Source organism: Orycteropus afer, unplaced genomic scaffold, assembly GCF_000298275.1.
Source record: "Orycteropus afer afer isolate SDZICR_OR568_19922 unplaced genomic scaffold, OryAfe1.0 scaffold00168, whole genome shotgun sequence".
Lineage (NCBI taxonomy): Eukaryota > Metazoa > Chordata > Mammalia > Tubulidentata > Orycteropodidae > Orycteropus > Orycteropus afer.
This window is the reverse complement of record NW_006921755.1, coordinates 2,394,295-2,413,830: the sequence shown is the minus strand read 5'-3', so window position 1 is coordinate 2,413,830 and position 19,536 is coordinate 2,394,295. Positions and strand designations below refer to the sequence as shown.

Below are 19,536 nucleotides of genomic sequence, written 5' to 3'. Positions count from 1 at the left end.
CCAAATTGTATAGGGAACATAAAATAGTTACTAAGAAATTTTAAAATTAATCTTCTAAACATTCTTTCCAAGTTATCACTAACAGCAGCGCCTAGCCATTTCATAAACATCAGCGATTGTCAGATATGATAAACATGTAGTGCAAATACAACATAAATTGGCCACAATGTAAAATTAGAAATCTTGGAAAAGGTACAGGGCTTCTTGAAGTCAATGAAAAGGATATTGGAGAACACCTTTAATTCACACCCAAAGCTGTGGACAACTGGGGATCTGATAGAGTCATATCAGTTATTAACAGAAGCAGAGAAGATCAATAAGGATGATGACATGATGGGAACTTCACAAGAGAATGACTGAAATATCAAAACATGAAGAAAGGATCTTGGGAAAAACTGGAAAACTCTAGAGTATTTTAGAATTCAAATATGAAGGTAGGAATGTTAAATGGTGCCATGATGAAATTTTGTCAGAAAAATTATGCCAAAAAAATCCACACTTTATACATACGTTGTTCATTTTACAAATTAGAACATGGTTGCTATTTTAGTTTAATTTTGCCAAGGGCAAGATCAAATACAATTTTCATAATTTTTAGTTTCCAAGATAGAGTTTCAATCAATCTCCTTTCTTTTTTCCTCTGCTTTTTACTATGCTTGTTTTTTTTTTTTTTTTTTTTGGTCCCCCTTTTATGCAGATTCCCTTTAAGCGAACTTTTTCTTGATACTAGTTATCCTAACATAAGAAAATCTTCCAGTAAGAGTAAAAAGTGATGGATTGATCAGCATAATTCTTCCAGAGTCAATGACCGAGACTCTAACAGGCAGACGGGGACAGCTGGCTTTATTGATTCTAATGTAGAAAGCAAGGGCCCATAAAACCAGCCATATTTGGAATAGAGGTGCCTAGTCCAGCTAGGAGGTAATTTTAGGATCAGCCTTTTAAGGTCTTGAAAAGGAACTCTCAATGTTCCAAAGGAAGTTGCTTACCCACAAAGCACCAGACTGCAAACCGGATCCATGTGATGGTAGAGAGCTTTAGCATGAGATAGATGTTCACCAGCATGGCAAAGGCAGGCACAAAGGGGAGGCAAGGGGCCATGTAGGGCAGCTTCTTGGGGTTCTCTGGCTGCTGCAGGATCACAAACACCAGGACGCTGATCAGCAGCACCATCAGAACAACCAGAAGGATGGCCCACCAGCTCTGCTCTGAGATGTAGTTGGAACCAAAGATGATAAAGGAGCAGAAGATGAACATGAGGATGAAGAGTAGGAGCACACAGATGGTCACCGTATGCCCCGTGGCTGCTGTTGGCCGGTCCATTTTGCCTGGAAGACCCAGCCGGATCCTCATGGTATAGTAACGGGGCCCAATCAGTTTCTTTAATTTGATGAGATAAATGTTTTCAGATTCATCAGCTTCTATGCCTGTGGTCATGTCCACCGTGCCATAGTTGGGGTGGTTGACATTGTAGGCTGACTTGTCTGACTTCCCTATGAGCATCTCATTGTCTCCCAAGGATGGTAAGTTCTTGGCCCCGCATGTGTTGGTGGCTGGACCAGAAAATTCTTCCCCTTCGCTCACAGGAGAACAAACTTCCTTCTCACAATCAGCCAGAATGCCCTCCTTCTTCTTTGTATGCTCCTCAGACAAGAACTTTACAAAACCATCAATGTTACTCTCTGGTTGGTATCGAAGGAGCAAGACGCAGACAGAGACCAAGGTGTAGGCAAGGAGTGTGCCAATGGACATCATCTCTATCAAGTCTCTCAGGCTGACCAACAGTGAGAGGAGAGCTGCCAGGAACCCCGATACGATGCAGGCCACCACTGGTGTCTCTGTGTAAGAGCTTACGTGAGCCAGAAACCTGGAAAAAGTTGCAAGAAGAGGGTTAATGGTGGCTACAGACAGTGAGTGATTCCAATATGACTTAACTTGGGGTCCTGTTCCTCCAATTTACTTCTCAAATCACTGCTTTAAATACATACAGTTTCTCTCCTATCCCAGGAGTTGGTTCCTGGAAGAACAAGATAATTCAAAGGGAATTCACTTTAATTCCTTGGTTTTGATGCAATGTTCCTATGGTCTCTAGGCTCACTATTAGTCAGAATCGACTCAATGGCAATGTTTTTTTTTTTTTGTTGTTGTTGTTTATTTGTTACTAAAATACATGATGGGAAGGATTAATTGAATTTAGGAGGTATGTCAGAAAACTAAATTGAAGCCCAGGCTTTGCCATAAAGAAATAATGGTCCCAGGAATCATACACCTGCTTGTGGGTTCTCTGTTGTTGTTGTTATTATGTGCTGTCAAGTCAGACTCGACTCATAGTGACCCCTCCTTGGGTTTCCGAGGCAGTATCACTACGGAAGTAGATTGCTCAACCTTCCTTCTGAAGAGTGCCTGGTGGGTTTGAACTGCCAGCCTCTAGACATATGTTATCCAAAACGTAGTCCATGTGTTATCAGCAGCAGCAGCATCTGGAAGAACTTTTTAGAACTATGGATTCTCAGGTTTCAATGCAGGTCTACTACATCAGAATCTTTTGGGCTAGGGCCTAGAATACTGTTTCACTCTGATGCTTTTTAAAGCCTGAGAATCACTGCCCTACAGCAAAAGTATAGGGATTTAGTTGTCAAAATAACACAGTCATTAAGAACATGTGCTTATATAGATGCAGGCTCAAGTCTAGCTAATTACTAATTGAGGAAGAGAAAACCAACATGAGTGATTAAAAGGCAGGTTCTTTTTTAGCAGCTGTAGTAGGCCTCAAGTAAGCTCCCCTCCCCTCCTCTCTCTCATCCTGTTCTTCCTCTCCTCTTCCTTGTCTATTCCTCACTTATTTTCATGATTCACTCAAGACTATAAGCTCTGCTAGGGGCACCAGTATCTTTTCATTTTCTTTCACAGGAGAAAGACCTTTTGGTTGTGTGAAACTGTCACACCTCCCCACTGTTGGCTTCTTGATTAGTTTGGTTCCCAAACATGACAGCTCTAATCTGGTGATGACTTCAGGGTGTGTGGGAAATAACAATTGGGGCAGAGGAAATGGAGCAGAGGATGAGAGCCCTCTTTGCAACTTTAAGGGCCCCTTGGCCTCCGTGGTTTACTCCTTGCTTTGTGTACTTAAAGAATGCTTTCCTGCAAGGCCCTCACACGATGGGGCCTGGGAATGAAGAGAAGGTGCTACATCCCCTTTGCATCTACCACGAGCAGATAGATCATTTCATGGTTAACATAGGAGGCTGGAATTATCAATATATCAACATGGTTAAAATGACTTCAAGGTCATTTTTAGGGGCTTTCAGGGGCTGGAACTGAAATCATATATTGACATGGTTCAAAGTTTGATCTTTGGAGCCAGACAATTCTGGGTATAAATCCAAGCCTGCCACTCAGCATCTGGGGAACTTGAGGCAAGTTTTTTTCTTTTCTTTTTTTTTTTTTTTTTTTACTTGAGTTCTAGTTTACTCGTCTGCAAAGCAGAGTTATTATGTTGTAAGGAGTGAGATTATGTATATAAAGGATGCAGCATACACACACATGTTCAATAAGAGATATCAATGATCATGAGATGACACAGAATCAGGCAATGTTTTGTTCTGTTGTATATAAGATTGCCATGAGTCAGAGCTGACTCTATGGCAACTGACGATTATATTGTTGCTACTATTATTAGGTTCAGTTCAGAGAGTCTTAACCTGTGTTGTATTGTTGCTTTGAGGTTTTCAACATCAGACAGGCTGTGGAGAGAAGGGCAATTACTACCCGATGTAAGCCAGGCCTAAGAAATCCCTGGGGTGGGTTTTTCTGTGGGAGGCTACCAGTGCAGCAATCTGACATCTTCACAAATGTGTTCACTATGTCAAACAGGAGGGGAGGAGGCTGTTGGGGAATAGATCAATTTGTGCTGAATTGAGAGACTCAGAGTCAAATCAAAGGGATATTTCAGAATCTGAGCTTATTATTTCATTCAAACCCTTTGCGAGTATTTATAATAAATCCCATGGTCTATGCAAAAGGCACTCACATCAAATTACAGCCAGGCTGACAGCAGATGACATCCTCCATGAACAGGCACAGCACAGCAGAATAACTTCCATGGAGCATAACACTTACCTGAAAAGGAGCCCATCACCAGCCATGGCATAAATGACTCTCGGCATTGGGAAGAGGGATCCTAGCAAGCTGACTGTCAGTCCTGCCACTGACCCAATGGCCACTATGAATTTTGCAGCATAGAACCCATGCGCTACAAACATCTCCATGAGTGGGGATTCCGTGTCAATGGCATAATATGGCACCATCAGAGTTAATATCATGCTCACCTGTTAAAACAAGAGAAGACATGGCTGGAGGAGGCTAATAGCATTGACGGATGCCCCATAGGGGAGGGCAGAGCCCTGAACCTGGAATCAGAAACGTGCAGGGCAGCTTGAGCCTGCTATTTGCCAGCATGTGCCTTCAATGTAGACCAGTCATTGGACCAGATAATCTCTGTTATCTGAGGAATAAATCTGAAGACATTTCAGCCCCATGACAGCAGAGCTACATTGACAGGTCAAAGGAAAGTAGATGTTACCTTGTGGAGGGAACTTCAGCCAATGACAATGGGGTCAGGGCCTGGTATTGCCATGAGCACCTTGCCCACAGGGATAAAACTGTCATTTCTTTTATACTTTCAGGGTTCTACAGGGTATTATCTGTATTCATTCCCACTTTGAAGATCAGAGATCAAAACTTCCAAAATTAGTGCTTAAGTGGTCTTGCTGACTGGGGCAGTTGACTGCAGCCAATTAACTGATGGAACCCAGATGAGGACTTGTATTTCCATTTCATCTTCTAAGCTTTGTCCTAGGAGCCAAATAGGCCAAAAACAAATTATGGCCTCAGGATGGAATCCAGTCCTTCTCTGGGCCTGTAAGACCACTGCAGCTTTGCTTAACCAGAGTCACTTAGCTGTGGGCTGCCAGGACCTATCTCCTTTCATACTTCATGGATCTACCATAAAATCCTTTCAGAATTGGCCTAGGCCATGGAGCCACCAGTCATATGGGCTCCCTCAGGTCTGTGAAGGCCATTCTTGTCATCAAGAAGGAAGTTCAGAGCCTGAAAGGGAGAGGACCCTTCTCTTGCCTATTCCACAGAGCCAAGATCCTTCAGTGAAGCTGTAGGTATCTAGGGAGGGCAGCCCAGCAACCAGGCTCTTCTCATGGGGGTGTACTGGCCTGCTGACTGGCACTAGACCAAACAGCCTCTGAGGTGTGCAGTTTACAAGAGAAAGTTTTCCAGCAACACCACCACTTGTAACTTCACTGTTATAAGCTAGGGTGATCTGGAGGAGAGTGGGACTGATTCTTACAGAAACTTGCCCACATGAGAATAGGATGGATAAAAGTTGATAACTGCATGGACGTATTCTGTGGGCTATAAAGTGCTATTCTAAGGGAGGAATTGTGATTACGGACCTTTGTTGTGTGTGCAGCAGTGGTCAGCTCTCAAGAGGAGAGGGAGATATGAGGAAGGAGTAGAAAGGACAGTGCAAGTCACAGTGCCTCTGTTGCTCCTGGCCATCTTTCCTTGCTCTCCTCTTGCAGAGATGAACCATGTGCATTCAGGTGCACAGGGCAGGTGATAACTGATCCACCCACAGAAAACTTGGGAAGGCAACTGGATTTCTATAAACCACATCCAAAGCTGTTCTCATGTTTTTCTTTGACTTCCAGGACAGTCCTGTTTTGCAACTTACCTTAAAGATCAACTGATCTAAGCCTCTTTCCAAACCAAATCCAAGCTCACTGCTATCAAGTTGATTCTGATTCATAGCGACCCCCTTTGGGTTTCCAAGGCAGTAAATCTTTATGGAAGTAGATTGCCTAGTCTTCCTTCCATGGAGTGGCTGATAGGTTTGAACTGCTGACCTTCTGGTTAGCGGTCCAATACCTTAGGCAGTACGCCACTAGCCTCTTTAGATGGTTGCTAAATAATATTTTTTAAAAATTTTTGGGGGGATGTGGGGGAAGAGCTACTTCTCTCATGCTATGGCAGGGCTGGCAAGGCCTACCTCCAGCTACTCCAGCTACTGGCTCTTCCCTAATCATGGTGACTGCTGTGAGTAGGACTTTCAGGACCTGGGAGTATTTGTGTAACCGCAGTTACTCAGCTGGCTAAGGGGGATATTGGCTGTGGCTTTTTTGAGACAGAAATTCTGGAGTAGAAGCTGAGAGGTGAAACATGAAAAATGTGAGGAGTATCTCAGGGGCATGATCATGGGGAGTCAAGGCTGAAGGCTTTGTTCTGAGGCATTCCCTTGCAGGGAAACCCGAAGGGGTGGATTGAGCCGATGTGAGAAGAAGGAGCAACAGCTGAGAGAAATCGCATTTATTCCTCTAAGATTTAAGGGGATGAGAGTCGCTAGAAGACAATGCAATCCCTTTCCCCACTCTGTGGAAGCCTTGCCTCTTTGCTGCAGGGAAGCTCTCAGAAGACAGAAGAGCATTGAGGAGTGTGCACAGAGGCCCACAATGCCTCTGCTTGCACACCCACCCGTTACTGCCAGCCTATGATCTGAGTTCCTTGGACGGTGGCCCACTCCCTGCACACCAGTCCCTGGGGCAGCAGCAGACACTAAGAGCCTGTGGGGAGGAAGGAGCAGGGTTGGAGATGCTGGAAGCCAGGGGCAAAGAGGGGGCCTGGGCTTCTCCCCCTCTCCAGTCTGGAGTCCTCATTTTCTTCTTGTCATCAGTGTATGTGTTTATAGGGGGCATGAGACACATACATACTGACACCAAAAAGGCACTATTTCCTTATAGAGAAAGGAGCACCGTGTTAGCATCATATTTTAAGGTTAAATATAAAAAGGACATGAGGAAGATCCTATGCAAATTCCAAGCATTTGGTACTTACAGATACATATGCTATCAGGCAGATGATCAGGGAGGCGGTGATAGCATAGGGGATGGATGTGTTGGGATTCTTGGCTTCCTCTCCAGTGGTGGCGATGATGTCAAAACCAATGAAAGCATAGAAACATGTGGCTGCTCCTTGCAGCACCTGTATGGATGACAGCATTTGTCAGACTTAGAATATTAGGGCAACAGTTGGGTCTGAAATGTGATATCCACAATTGTCCAATAACCTGCTGACATGGCTGGTGGCTGAGAGGGTGCTACGGGCTGACATGATGACACAAGTGCTTAGCCCCTAAGTTCTGATCTCCTTTGCTTTTTAGTGACCCTGGACAATTCCCTCATGTGTGAAATGGAAATAAGAAGAATTATGCCCAAATAAAAACTGAGTCATTCCATAAGCTCAAATCCTCTTGGGAAATAAACTGACAAACTAAACCAGTTGCTATTGATTCAGTTCTGACTCATGGAAATCCCATATAAGTCAGAACAGAATTGTGCTCCACAGGGTTTCAATGACTGATGTTTTGGAAGTAGCTTGCCAGACATTTCCTCTGAAGTGCCTCTGGAGGGACTTGAGCCTCCAACCTTTTGGTAGCAGCAAGCATGTTAACTGCTCCACCCAGTGAATAAGTGAGGTTTAAATACATCAGTAAGTTGGCTAATTATACTTTTTGGGGAACTCATTAATCTCTCTGTACTTTGTTTTTATACAGTAGTCTCAACCACAGCCACAGGCTGTTTAGAAATGTGGGGAGTTAGTTTTGACTGTCATAAAGATACGGTGTGGTCACTGCTGGTGTTTAAAGTAGAGGCCCCAAGATGCTTCTGCACAAAGAATGATCCTGTCCCAATTACATCTACCAAACCAAAACCAAAACCAAACCCATAATCAAGTCAATTATGACATCAGGACAGAGTAGAACTGCTACATAGGGTTTCCAAGGCTGTAAATCTTTATAGAAGCAAAGTGCCCCATCTTTCTCCTGTGGTACAGCTGGTGAGTTTGAACTGCTGACCTTTTGATTAGCAGCTGAATACCTTAACCACTGTGCCAACAGAGCTCCTGTCAATTACTATTGTTGTTGTTATGTGCCTTCAAGTCGGACCTACTCATAGCGACCCCTCCTTGGGTTTCCGAGGCAGTATCACTACGGAAGTAGATTGCCCCATCTGATATGGTAACTTCCAGAGTTGAAATGATTTACAATATTTTTAGATCTTCAGATATTCTACTGTCTTTAATGTGAAGGAAGGGTAGAGAGAGTTTGATTTTTCTGCTCCTTTTGGGGGTGTGACTGACCTGGTTGGTCTGGGGGCAAGAGTAGGTTAGTGTATAGCTGGGAGGTGGCATCCGGTCACCTCTGCCTGCATGTCTGCCTGACAGAGCCCACATGATTCCAAGGGTAGTTTGGACTGTAAAAGTCAAGACATCAGTGAAACTCTTTGATTGAGGAATGCATTACTTTCTTCCAAAGAATGTATTGAAATTTAAATGAAGTTTTCCCACAGTGTCATGTTCATAATCCACTAAAAAAAAAAAAAAAGAAAAAGAAAGAAAAAAGCACCCTTTGATTGCTTAGGGGAAGGTGAGAGACAATTGTCTGAACTTGAGTATATGGGGTAAGGGGACTTGGCAGCAAGTGAGATCAAGCTAGGGGTCCAGGAGGGACACATTGTAGAGAGTGGACCATGTTTTTTCTTTTCTCCACATTATTGGTTTGTAAATTTGACATTCAAAACATGTACCAAGCTGATACTTGTCTCAAAAATTCCACTCTTACTGTCCCCACTGGTTTCTTAATAAGTAAAAGACCAGATGCAAAATACTAGAATCCACAAGGTACACCACAAATTGAGATCTCAAAACTTCAAAAGCAACATTTGCTTATCCGTGCAATGAGCATAGCCCTTCCCATTCTCTTAATTCAAGGATTCTTATCCCAGGGTCCATGGAGTTCAGGAGTCTGTGAAATTTGCTGGGGAAATATTACATCTTTATGTTTTCTGACCTCTAACTGAATGTTAGCATTTCTTTCAGTTATAAATTTAGATGACTAACAGTATCTGTGACTTTGTCACCAGAAGCAATTAGATATATTCATATCACATATTGCTGAAATCTTGAAATATTTATGCTTATTGCTATACACAGATTATGACAATTATATTAAGCACAGATATAATATTTAATGCACTAATAAAGAGGCATATTACTATCATATCATAATTTTAAAATATTTTGCTAACTGTATTTCAATATATAATTTATTTTGCAATGCTATGTAATTGAACTATTCATTTTAAAAATACAATTCTCAGAAGGATTCCATAGGCTTGACCAGATTGCCAAGTGGTCCATGGTACCAAAAAAAGAAAAAAGAAAAAAAAAAAAAAATTAAGAATCCCTGGTCTATTTTAATAACTTGAGCAGAAAGCTCTTCTCAAAGATAAGCAGCTCCAAGTCCAGAAGGCTGGCTTCTGGAAGAGGAGATAAATCCCATTTTCAGTCCAACGAAGTCCTTCATTTTAGGGTATGGAAGGTATGGCTGGCCTCCAGACAATGAGAGAAAACAGATCTCACTTCATCATTCATGGGCTTAAAAACGTGCTTGTTTTTCATTCGTCTAGAAAATGTTTCTGGTCTTCAAAGATGAACAGATTGTTGGATTGCAGATCAAGAAATGCCTCCCTTGAAGACAGATTTCAGAAAACACGTTCAGTGTTTCTTCCTTCCCTTTTCTCTCCCTCTCTCCTTTGCTAAATCATTCTGTGACCATAATGAAGATGCAACACTGTCAATTTAGGATGACCCAGGGCTACATCCTCATACTTATTTGTTGCATCAGCTCTGCATAGAAAGACATCAAGACTCTGGAAGAGCTAGTTCACTGCTGAGTAAAGGTGGTGGGAGGGTTTTGCAAAAGAACTCTGGGCAAAATCTACCTTAAAAGGTCACAGGTCTCTGTTCATGCCATGTGAGGAATGACAGGGGACGTGGGGTTGTTTAACTCAAAGAAGAGAAGACTCAGTGGAGGATGTGGAGGACACCTTCAAGTATTTGAAGTAGTGACAGTGTAGTAGTTGGAGTAGAGATCCCCTGCAGGGGTGCAGAAAGAATCCCAGAGCCATGCACAAAGGCTGTGCTGGATTGTGGTTAGGAGTGCAGGCTTCGTAGACTGACAGACCCAGGCTGGTTGTCATATACTACCTTGATGACCTAGGATAAGTTCATATCTTCATAGGCTACAGTTTATTACTTAAATAGAGATAATAATAGTACTTAGCTCATGGGGCTGCTCCAAGGATTAAATGAAACAATACAGTAAACTGCAGTCCTAGAATACATTTGTTGATGTTGTTAGATGCTGTGGAGTCAATTCTGACTCATAGTGACTCTGTGTACAATAGAACGAAACACTGCATGGTCTTGCACTATCCTCACAATCTTTGCTATATTTGAGCCTGTTGTTGCAGCCACTGTGTCAATCTGTCTTGTTGAGGGTCTTCCCTTTTACTCTGACCCTCTATTTTACCAAGCATGATAGATACCCTTCTCCAGGGAATGGTCCCTTCTGACAACATGACTAAAGTAGGTGAGACAAAGTCTGCCCATTCTTGTTTCCAAGGAGGATTCTGGCTAGGACAGATTTGTTCATTCTGTTGGCAGTCCATGCTGTTTTCAGTATCCTTCACCAACACCATAATTCAAAGGTATCAGTTCTTCTTTGGTCTTCCGTATTCATTGTCCAGCTTTCATATGTATATGGGGTTATTGAATACAATGGCTTGGGTTAGGCACCCCTTAGTCTTCAAAGTGACATCTTTGCTTCTTAACACTTCAAAGAGGCCTTTTGCAGCAGATTTGTCCAGTGTAATACGATAACTCATTTCTTGATTGCTGTTTCCCTCTAGTAGCATAGTGCCTAAGGCACTTGACTTCTAACCAGAAGGCTGGTGGTTCAAACCCACCAGCCACTCTTTGGAAGGAAGGTTGGGCAATCTATTTCCATAGTGATACTGCTTCAGAAACCTAAGGAGAGGTTGCTATGAGTCGGGTCTGACTGGATGGCACATAACAACAATAATAACAGCTTCTGTGGGTGTTGATTGTGGATCCATGCAAAAGGAAATCCCTGATAACTTCAATCTTTTCTCCATTTATTGTGATGTTGCTTATTGGTCCAGTTGTGAGGATTTTTGTTTTCGTTATGTTGAGTTGTAATCCATACTGAAGACTGTAGTGTTTGATCTTTATCAGTAAGTGATTCAAGTCCTCTTCACTTTCAGCGAGCAAGTGGCTCAATAAATGTTAGCTCTTACCGGCATTATTATTATCATTATCATTACTAGCATTTTTATTATTAATATCATTGTAAGTTTTTCCAGAGCTGATGGAAAGGAACATAGATTATTATCTGTTATTATTATTACTAAACCCAATACCTATTTATTTATCCACATAAGTGTAGATCATAAAAAATTATGGATAACATTTTAAAGAGAGGGAATTCCAGAACACTTAATTGTTCTCATGAGGAATCTCGTGAGAATAAGAGGCTGTCATTCGAACAGAACAAGAGGATACTACATGGTTTAAAATTAGGAAGGGTGGGCTTCAGGGTTGTATCCTTTTACCATACTTACTCAATCTGCATGCTTAGCAAATAATCTGAGACGCTGGACTATATGAAGAAGAATATGGCATCAGGATTGAAGGAAGAATTATTAAGACCTGAGATATGCAGATGATGCCACTTTGCTTGCTGAAAATGAAGATGACTTGAAGCACTTACTGATGAAGATCAAAGACTACCATCTGCAGTATGGATTACAACTTAAGACAAGGAAAACAAAAATCCTTACAACTGGACCAATAAGCAACATGATGATAACTGAAGAAAGACTGACATCAAAGATTTCATTTTACTTGCATCCACAATCAACAGCCATGACAGTAGCATTCAAGAAAGCAAATAATGTACTGCATTGGGCAAGCCTGATGCAAAAGATCTCTTTAAAGTGTTAAGAAGTAAAGATGTCACTTGGAAGACTAAGGTACGCCTAATCCAAGCCACAGTATTTCAGTTGTCTTATATGCATGTGAAAGCTAGACAATGAATAAGAAAAACCAAAGAAGAGTTGGTGACTTTGGATTGTGGTGTTGGTACTGAAAATACCATGGACTGCTAGAAGAAGGAACAAATTTGTCCTGGAAAAAGTGAAGCTGGAATGCTCCTTGGAAGCAAGAGTGGCCAGACTTTGTCTCACCTACTTTGGTCACATTGTCAGAAGTGATCATTCCCTGGAGAAGGATGTTATGCTTGGTAAAGTGGAGAGTCAGTGAAGAAGGGGAAGACCCTCAAGGAGATGAATTGACATAGTGGCTGCAATGATGGGCTCAAGCATGGCAAGGATTATAAGGCTGGTGCAGGACCGGGCAGTGTTTTGTTTTGTTGTACATAGGGTCCCTAGGAGCTGGAGCTGATTCGATGGCACCTAACAGCAGCAACCAAACCACTGTCATCAAGTTGGTTTTGACTCATAGTGACCTGTATTGGGTCAATGAGTGGTTAAAGCATTTGGCTGCTAACCAAATGTCAGTGGTTTGAAGCCATCAGCCACTCCATGGGAGAAAAATGAGGCAGTCTGCTTCTATAAAGATTTACAGCCTTGGAAACCCCATGGGGACAGTTCTACTCTCTCCTATAGGGTTGCTATGAGTCAGAATCAACTTGATGGCAGTGGGTTTGGTTTGGATTGGTTTTGTACCATGTGCTAGGAACTATGCTTAGTGATGGGACTCTGAGCTTGACCTCATAGGACTTGCTTGGAATCTAGGGAATACTGGAAAACTCAAAATGTAATCTTGACTGTGGTAATAAGCAGCAGCAGATCAATACATGTGTATATTATTTGTAAAACACCAAAGGAAACCTATTTTCTAAATGAATGAAAGAATAGATGACAATTAATGATTGAAACCAGAAAGCTAACTACGATCAAACTGGGAGGAGAGAGAATAGATTTGCAAAGAGGAAGTCTGGTATCCTGGATTTGCATATGTAGAACTAGAAAGCAATTATAGTTGAAGAAAGACTGGATAGATCAAAGGTAGGAGGATACTTCGTGATTCTACTCCATTAGGTAGGAAACATAATTCACCTGAGTGGTTCAAATGAAATGATTTCAATGAAGGAGCTACAGGCAGGTTTAGGTAGAAGGACTGGCAAGAGTATAGGCAGGGTTAAGGGCGCCAAAGAGGTATGAGGAGGTATCAGAGATTGGTAACAATGAAAAGTTGTTATCATCCTTAGTCTTATAGGTAAAGAGCGGAATGGTGTTCCTGGAGTCCAGTGAGGGCTGGAGATGTAGAGCAGGGGCTGCCCAGAAGGAGATGCATTTGTGGAAGGCCCAGCACTTGGTGCCAAGGCTGGAAGAGAACGAAGAATATATATCCTGGTCTTTCTCTCTTCTCACTTTATGATCTCATGTTAATATCTTTCATCTGCTAAACCCAACAAGAAACAACCATCTAGGGTTCTTTTTGGAGTATAAATAAAACAGCATGAAGGGAGTGGAGGAGAATGGAGAAAAACCAGCACACCTACTGAGGTCAAAAATACCCTGGTCCAACAAGACACAGATCAAACAAGCAGATTATCAGAGAAGATAATAAAATTAGCAAAACAACCAAGTAAACAAAAAACACCTTTGTCTTTGAGTTAATTTGAATGTGTTTTACTTCCTTGCAAGCAAATGATTCCTGATTGACCAATAAAAAAGAGCCATGAGATGAAACTGTGCCTGGGTGTGTCTCCATCCAAATAATCACTAAGACTGCTTTCAACTTCATTTTATCCAGATCTCAGATCTGGCCACGAGTATTTATTAATATGATACCCTTCCAGTCATGAAAGAATGAGCGAGGTACATAAGGTGAGCATCTGCGAATAACAATGGAGGATGAAATGTGCCTGTGTGCATGGTGTGTGGTTTGTGTTCACTGACACTTTATCCTAATTCTTTCCTTTAATGTTTTGCATAAGTGAGAAATAGTATTGACTGTTTAATTTCTGACATGAGCAGAAACTGTTTTCCAAAGTAAACCTGGTGTAGCTCCTCAGACAGGCTATCCCGAATGGGTCTGGCCCTTTATAAAGCTTTGCAGGGAAGCTGCACGTGCCTCAGTTGCTGGAGGGCTGGTGCTTAATTAGTTGTCAAAAGCAATGTCATTAGTGGCCTGCTACTCAGTGTGTGTGGTCCCTAAAAGCTGGCCCCCTGTGCTTTGCTGATATTTGAGAGGCATTGGATGAAGCAGTCTTCCTATGTTCTGCTGTGGCCAGCTTGCCAGATGCCTAGGAGATAATTAGGCCCCTTTATATAATTCACTGCCAAGGTAACAAGACACAACTCCAATTTCAATAGAATTTCCTACCACCCTCATGCCCCAGCTCTATTAGCAGCCTGTCCACAATGTCAGTGACAGTGGAATGTGCTAATAAGTTCCCACAAATGGATTCAGATGTAGAGAACATGAAAAACAACTTTTCCTTTGTTTGGAGGCTCTCAGCATTCCCTTCAAATGCTTGCTATGGTCCATTTTCCTGAGAGCTATTTGTGCTGGTGAAGTAGCATATTTGGTTAAAAAAAACCCATAAGATAGAATCAAGAACAAATATAAAGGGAATACACATCCAACAATGCTCAGGGACTGAGAAATTGCAGATGGAAGCAGGGGTTCAGCTCTGGGCCAGCAGATACTTGATATAGGGAAAAATGTTTGTTTTTCTTAAGCTCTTAAAGACCAAAGAAATAGTTGACCCAGAACCTGTAAGTGAGTAAACCATTCCTTAAGATATTTTCTTTGGAAAGAAGTGGTTGGAGCAGGGGAAGAGTAGAGCTTATGAAGGGTCCATGCCCAGAGGACACATTGTCCATTAACCCTTCCAAAGTACTCCAGAATTGTGTTTCAAGTCATATAATGGTATCCTTATAAATCATCCCCAAGAGTTGTAGGCCTACACAATGGTTTTGTCCACCCTATTTACTTAAAAGAGATTGAAGAATAAAGTGGATCGGAAATCTTTGCCAGCCTCCTATTCAGGGTTAAGGGTCAATGTATCTCCAAAGAGTGAAGAAATTCATGTAGCTGCCAAGTAGGCAACACATTCTTGTTGACTATTGTTAGATAAGAATGGAAAGTGTGTTTATTAACTTGGTGTTCAGCATGCTCATGGGAGGATGTTGTTGTTGTTGTTAAGTGCCATCAAGTCATCTCTGACTCATAGCAACCCTATGCACAGCAGAATGAAACACCGCCCGGTCCTGCGCCAGCTCTGAGATCCCAGCTATACATGGGAGGATGGTCAGACTTAAAACAGGATCTAAACTGAAAGTGGCCTTGCTGGGCTGGAAAAGTGACCTGAAATCAAAGTCGAGAAAGAACTGGTCCAGGCTAGTTGACTAGAGAGGAAATGTCCTATGCAGAAATCCAAGACCAGACAGAGAGCAAAGAGGATGAATAAGCACCTCCACACTGAGCTCAGATGATACTTCTAGTCATGGCCACTAGGTCACATATTTGAGTTTCCTGCAGGGATAATGGATTTGTACAAAAAATCCAGGATCTCAGCTAAGCTTTCTGGGTGGCCAATGATAAGCCTACTCTGAGGTTTGGGTTGGAGTGAGGTCAGGGGGCAAAGGTACTAGGAAAGATAATTGGCTCAATGGGTCTTAACCTAGGGAGTAGTGGAGTAAATATGGGCTCATCCAGGACTAGGGTTGAATTCTGGCTCTATTACATAGAATCTAGATCTGTGATCTTAATTTTCAAGTGTTTTGTAAAAGTGGAGATTATAATACTTATAACAACAGGGTTGTTGTCAGGATTAAATGAAAAGTGTATATGAAAAAGCTTGTCACGAGGGAAATGTTAAATACATGTTAGGAGAGACATCCTTCCTTTCTTCTTTTATGCTTGACTTTCTACTTTCTTTTCTTCTTCTACAAAAGCTAGTGAGAACTTGGGATGATGTGTTAATGGAGAGTCCCTAAGACTGCCTTGGTTAGTTCCTTCCTTAATGAGGTGGGCCCCTGATTGATGAAGGGTTTGGAATCCTTGAAAAGGGAAGAGACCCCCAAAGGGAATAAAGACTCCACAAAAAAGCACAAGGAAAAAAGGCTAAAATATTCATTCAATTTCTTTAAAATAAGTGAAGGATGCTTACATAGAGCATACTCTTTCCAGTCCTCACATGAAGTCTAAACTGCAGTGCATATCGTTCAGGTGAACTATTAGGAGGATTTTGAAAATTCAACATGAAGTGAGTAATTAAAAAAAAAGTTTTTAAATTGCTTTGACAGGATATCTTAATAAACAATGCATACTCTAATCAGCCTGGGTCAGTTAAACTATATTTCCTTCCGAGAATAAGAGATAGACCATCTTTTAATGCTCCTCCCAGCTCTGAGACACTTATGACTTTGTGAAAGTTTAAAGGAAATGAAAATATTTCATGTCATTACCTTATTACTTTTCCTCTTTTTATTTCTTTTTCTTAAAAGAAATCTCAGAAGGGAGTGGCCACTGTGCACAAGCTACTCAAGGTAGCGGAAAGGACTTTGCCGTTGCATTGACCTGGGCAGCAAGATAGGCTCTGACCAGCTAAGTCACCTCAGGTAAGTTACTCAGCCTCTCTGTGCCTTGGATTCTCCATTTGTAAGTTGAGTATAACAACACCTGCTCAAAATTTTGTCGTAGGAACCAAGTAAGTTTGTATCCGGGAGGCATAATGCTGGTCATCTAGCAACAGTCAGTAAGTACTAGCTCATTCCTTTTGTCATTATCGTTATTATGGACTACAACAATATGTGCATAAAAACATCCAAGATTTTATTCTTCTTTGCAGTTAATTTTTTGGTGTAATTAATTTTCCCATTTGATAGATGAGAAAACGTAAAAGCACAGACGTTAAATGATGGCCAAAGTCTTAAAGGAAGTTCATGACCCAATAATTTCTTTTATATTGTTGAGAACATGGTGAGAACATTTTCATGTGCTAAGATGAAAATGCAATTGAGTTCTGGGAAAATGTTCTTTCTTTTCAGTTTTATAATTTGTTATTTTTCTTATGTGATAGGAAAGGAACAATTGTATCATAAGAAAGTGCAGATTTGGGGATCCAGAATGGGGTCAACAGTGTTTCTTTGTCTCTCCTTCTGGCTTTAACCAGTTTCAGGATTTATTCATTTCAAGGAGAAGGGATGAACTTTGTGGTTCTGTGGAATTCGTACAGATAAGCAGAAGACTAGAAACCTTGGCTTATGCTGCTTCCTTGCGATTTCTCTGCATTGAATAGCATGGCATTGTTCAGAATAAACAGAAGTCATTCTGAGCGCTCTCCAAGAGAGATTTCTGATCCCTAGACATCTTGGAGGAAAACCAGTCTAAGCAAAAGCTAAAAAAAGCAAAACTGAATTCTGGACTTGCTTTCTGCTACCAGTCTTTGGCAGGGTTTCTTCTCGGGGCCTCTGTTTCTTCATCTGTTAATGACGGGGAGGACTAGGTGACCTCTGAGATCCTGTTCAGCTCTAAATTCTCTGATTTATGTTCTACCATTAAAAGGAAAAAAAAAAAAAAAAAAGCACAGGTTGGTGAATTTTACCAATAAATCCATAACATAAGCATTTTTAGTCATAAAAAACAATGAAAACAAAACCCACTGCCATCGATTGAATTCCAACTCATAGCAACATTTTAGGAGAGTAGAACTGTCCCATATAGTTTCCAAGGCTGTAAATCTTGACAGAAGCAGACTCTTGTGATTAAGGCTTTTGGCTTCTAACCAAAAAGTCAGTGGTTCAAAACCACTAGCTGCTCTATGGAAGAAAGATGAGATAGTCTGCTTCTATAGAGATTTACAGCTTTGGAAACCCTATGGGACACTTCTACTTTGTCCTGTAGGGTTCCTTGAGTCAGAATTAACACAGTGGCTGTGGAGTTTTAGTCACACTAAAGGGAAAAAAACAAACAACAAAGAGGTATAATTTAGAATAATGTTTCAGTGTAACTAATTTGCCAACTTGGCTTTCCTGTTTTCCTTTAGCATAAACCACACTGCTGAGATGAGATCTGAACATGTTCTTTTGGTCCAGTCCACTCTCTTACCAACCCCCAGGCCCTACCAGGTTGAGTTCTCTCCATGTATCACACCTCTGGAATGGGCTTTATAATCAGCACTCCACTCAACCCGCTTACCTGTCCTCAGGACCTCCATCTTGGGTGAAATGTTGTGATAGGATTTAAAACCTGCTCCTTCCCTAGTTCCATACCCAGGCAATACTCACCCGGTCATCCCACATACACTCTCCTGGCCTCCTTTTACTGCCTTGTTCATTTATGTACATGTCTGTCTCTCCTGTCAGACTGTAGAGAGAGTCTGCAGAACTGAACTCTTCATGTACAGGCTTTGGAATCAGCAGTCCTGGCATTGGGTCCTGACTGCCACTTGTGCTGTGTGCTTAATACAAAGTCATTTGACCTCTCTGACTATGAGTTTCTTCATCTGTAAAACTGGAATGCAAATACCTTCCTTGCAGGGTTATTGCGATGAATAAAGGAGATATGATATGTAAAACACTTAAATTAATTTAAGATTGAAAAGTAATAAAGAGGGTGCCATGAAGGCTATGAGACAGAGCAGCACCTTCTTAAAAATATGTCCTAGAACATTCACAGGGTGGAAGACAGAGAACACAACAGGTGTACCAGCCTGGGAGTAGCAAGGGTAAGGAGCAACCAGAGGCAATCTCTAAAGTATGTTCCCTCCATGTGATCTATTTTCAAAATGAATAGACATTGATAGCTGTGACATGACAGCAGAAACTCCCTCCACCATCTTGTCTGGCTGCCTCAGTTTGGTACATTTCATATCTGTGGTCCTTTGGATGTCATTCCTCACTTGGTCTCCCACCTCCTTGGACTTGTGCCCTGGGGCAAGCCTCTCTCTGCCTCCCTTGCTATGCCCTTGTATGTCTGTGGTGACATGAGCCGGGTTAATAGACACTGTTCAGTGGCAACCCCCTTCAAGTGGTGCCCAGGACATGTGCCATACTTGTTATACTTTAGATGGCCTCTGCATACCAGGCTTTGGGAAGGCACTCACCCCTGACCAACCGTGGGGCAGGAACTGGCCCTCAGCCCAGTATTTCCCGTTGATGAAGAAGAGACCTGCGATCATGATGAACACCCACACTGCCAGGTTGAGCACGTTGAGGACATTGTTGAAGCCCACGGAATTCTTCACCCCCACAGCGACGATGATTGTGACGATGACGGCGATCACCAGAGCCAGAAGGTCGGGGTATGATTCTTCACCTTTCCCTAGAGGGGAAACACATAAGTTAATATTGACCCCAGGGGGAAAAAAGGCCATGAACACTTTCCCCCACAACCCTCAGTGCATCTACATTCAACTCTGACATCACTGAGAAGAGTGATCATTCAGTCATGGAGGGGGTGGAGCAAGTGTGTGTGCATGCACATGTGTGTGCACATGGGTGCATGCATGCCTGTGTTGCAGTCCACAAGCAGACACAAGTATCTATTTGTAAATGGGCAAGTTTT

At 42.0% G+C, this 19,536-nt stretch overlaps 1 protein-coding gene across 1 annotated transcript in view; it reads right to left on the bottom strand.

Annotated features, from left to right (window-relative positions):
* Nucleotides 1-19,536, bottom strand: part of SLC7A14 (solute carrier family 7 member 14) — an 83,679-nt gene that overhangs the window by 20,351 nt on the left and 43,792 nt on the right. Inside the window, exons 3-6 of the mRNA XM_007946622.2 lie at nucleotides 19,076-19,293; nucleotides 6,907-7,053; nucleotides 4,120-4,328; nucleotides 990-1,867 (exon numbers count right to left, since the gene is read on the bottom strand). Of these exons, the coding sequence (XP_007944813.2) occupies nucleotides 990-1,867; nucleotides 4,120-4,328; nucleotides 6,907-7,053; nucleotides 19,076-19,293 (1,452 nt within the window). The remainder of the gene's footprint in view (nucleotides 1-989; nucleotides 1,868-4,119; nucleotides 4,329-6,906; nucleotides 7,054-19,075; nucleotides 19,294-19,536) is intronic.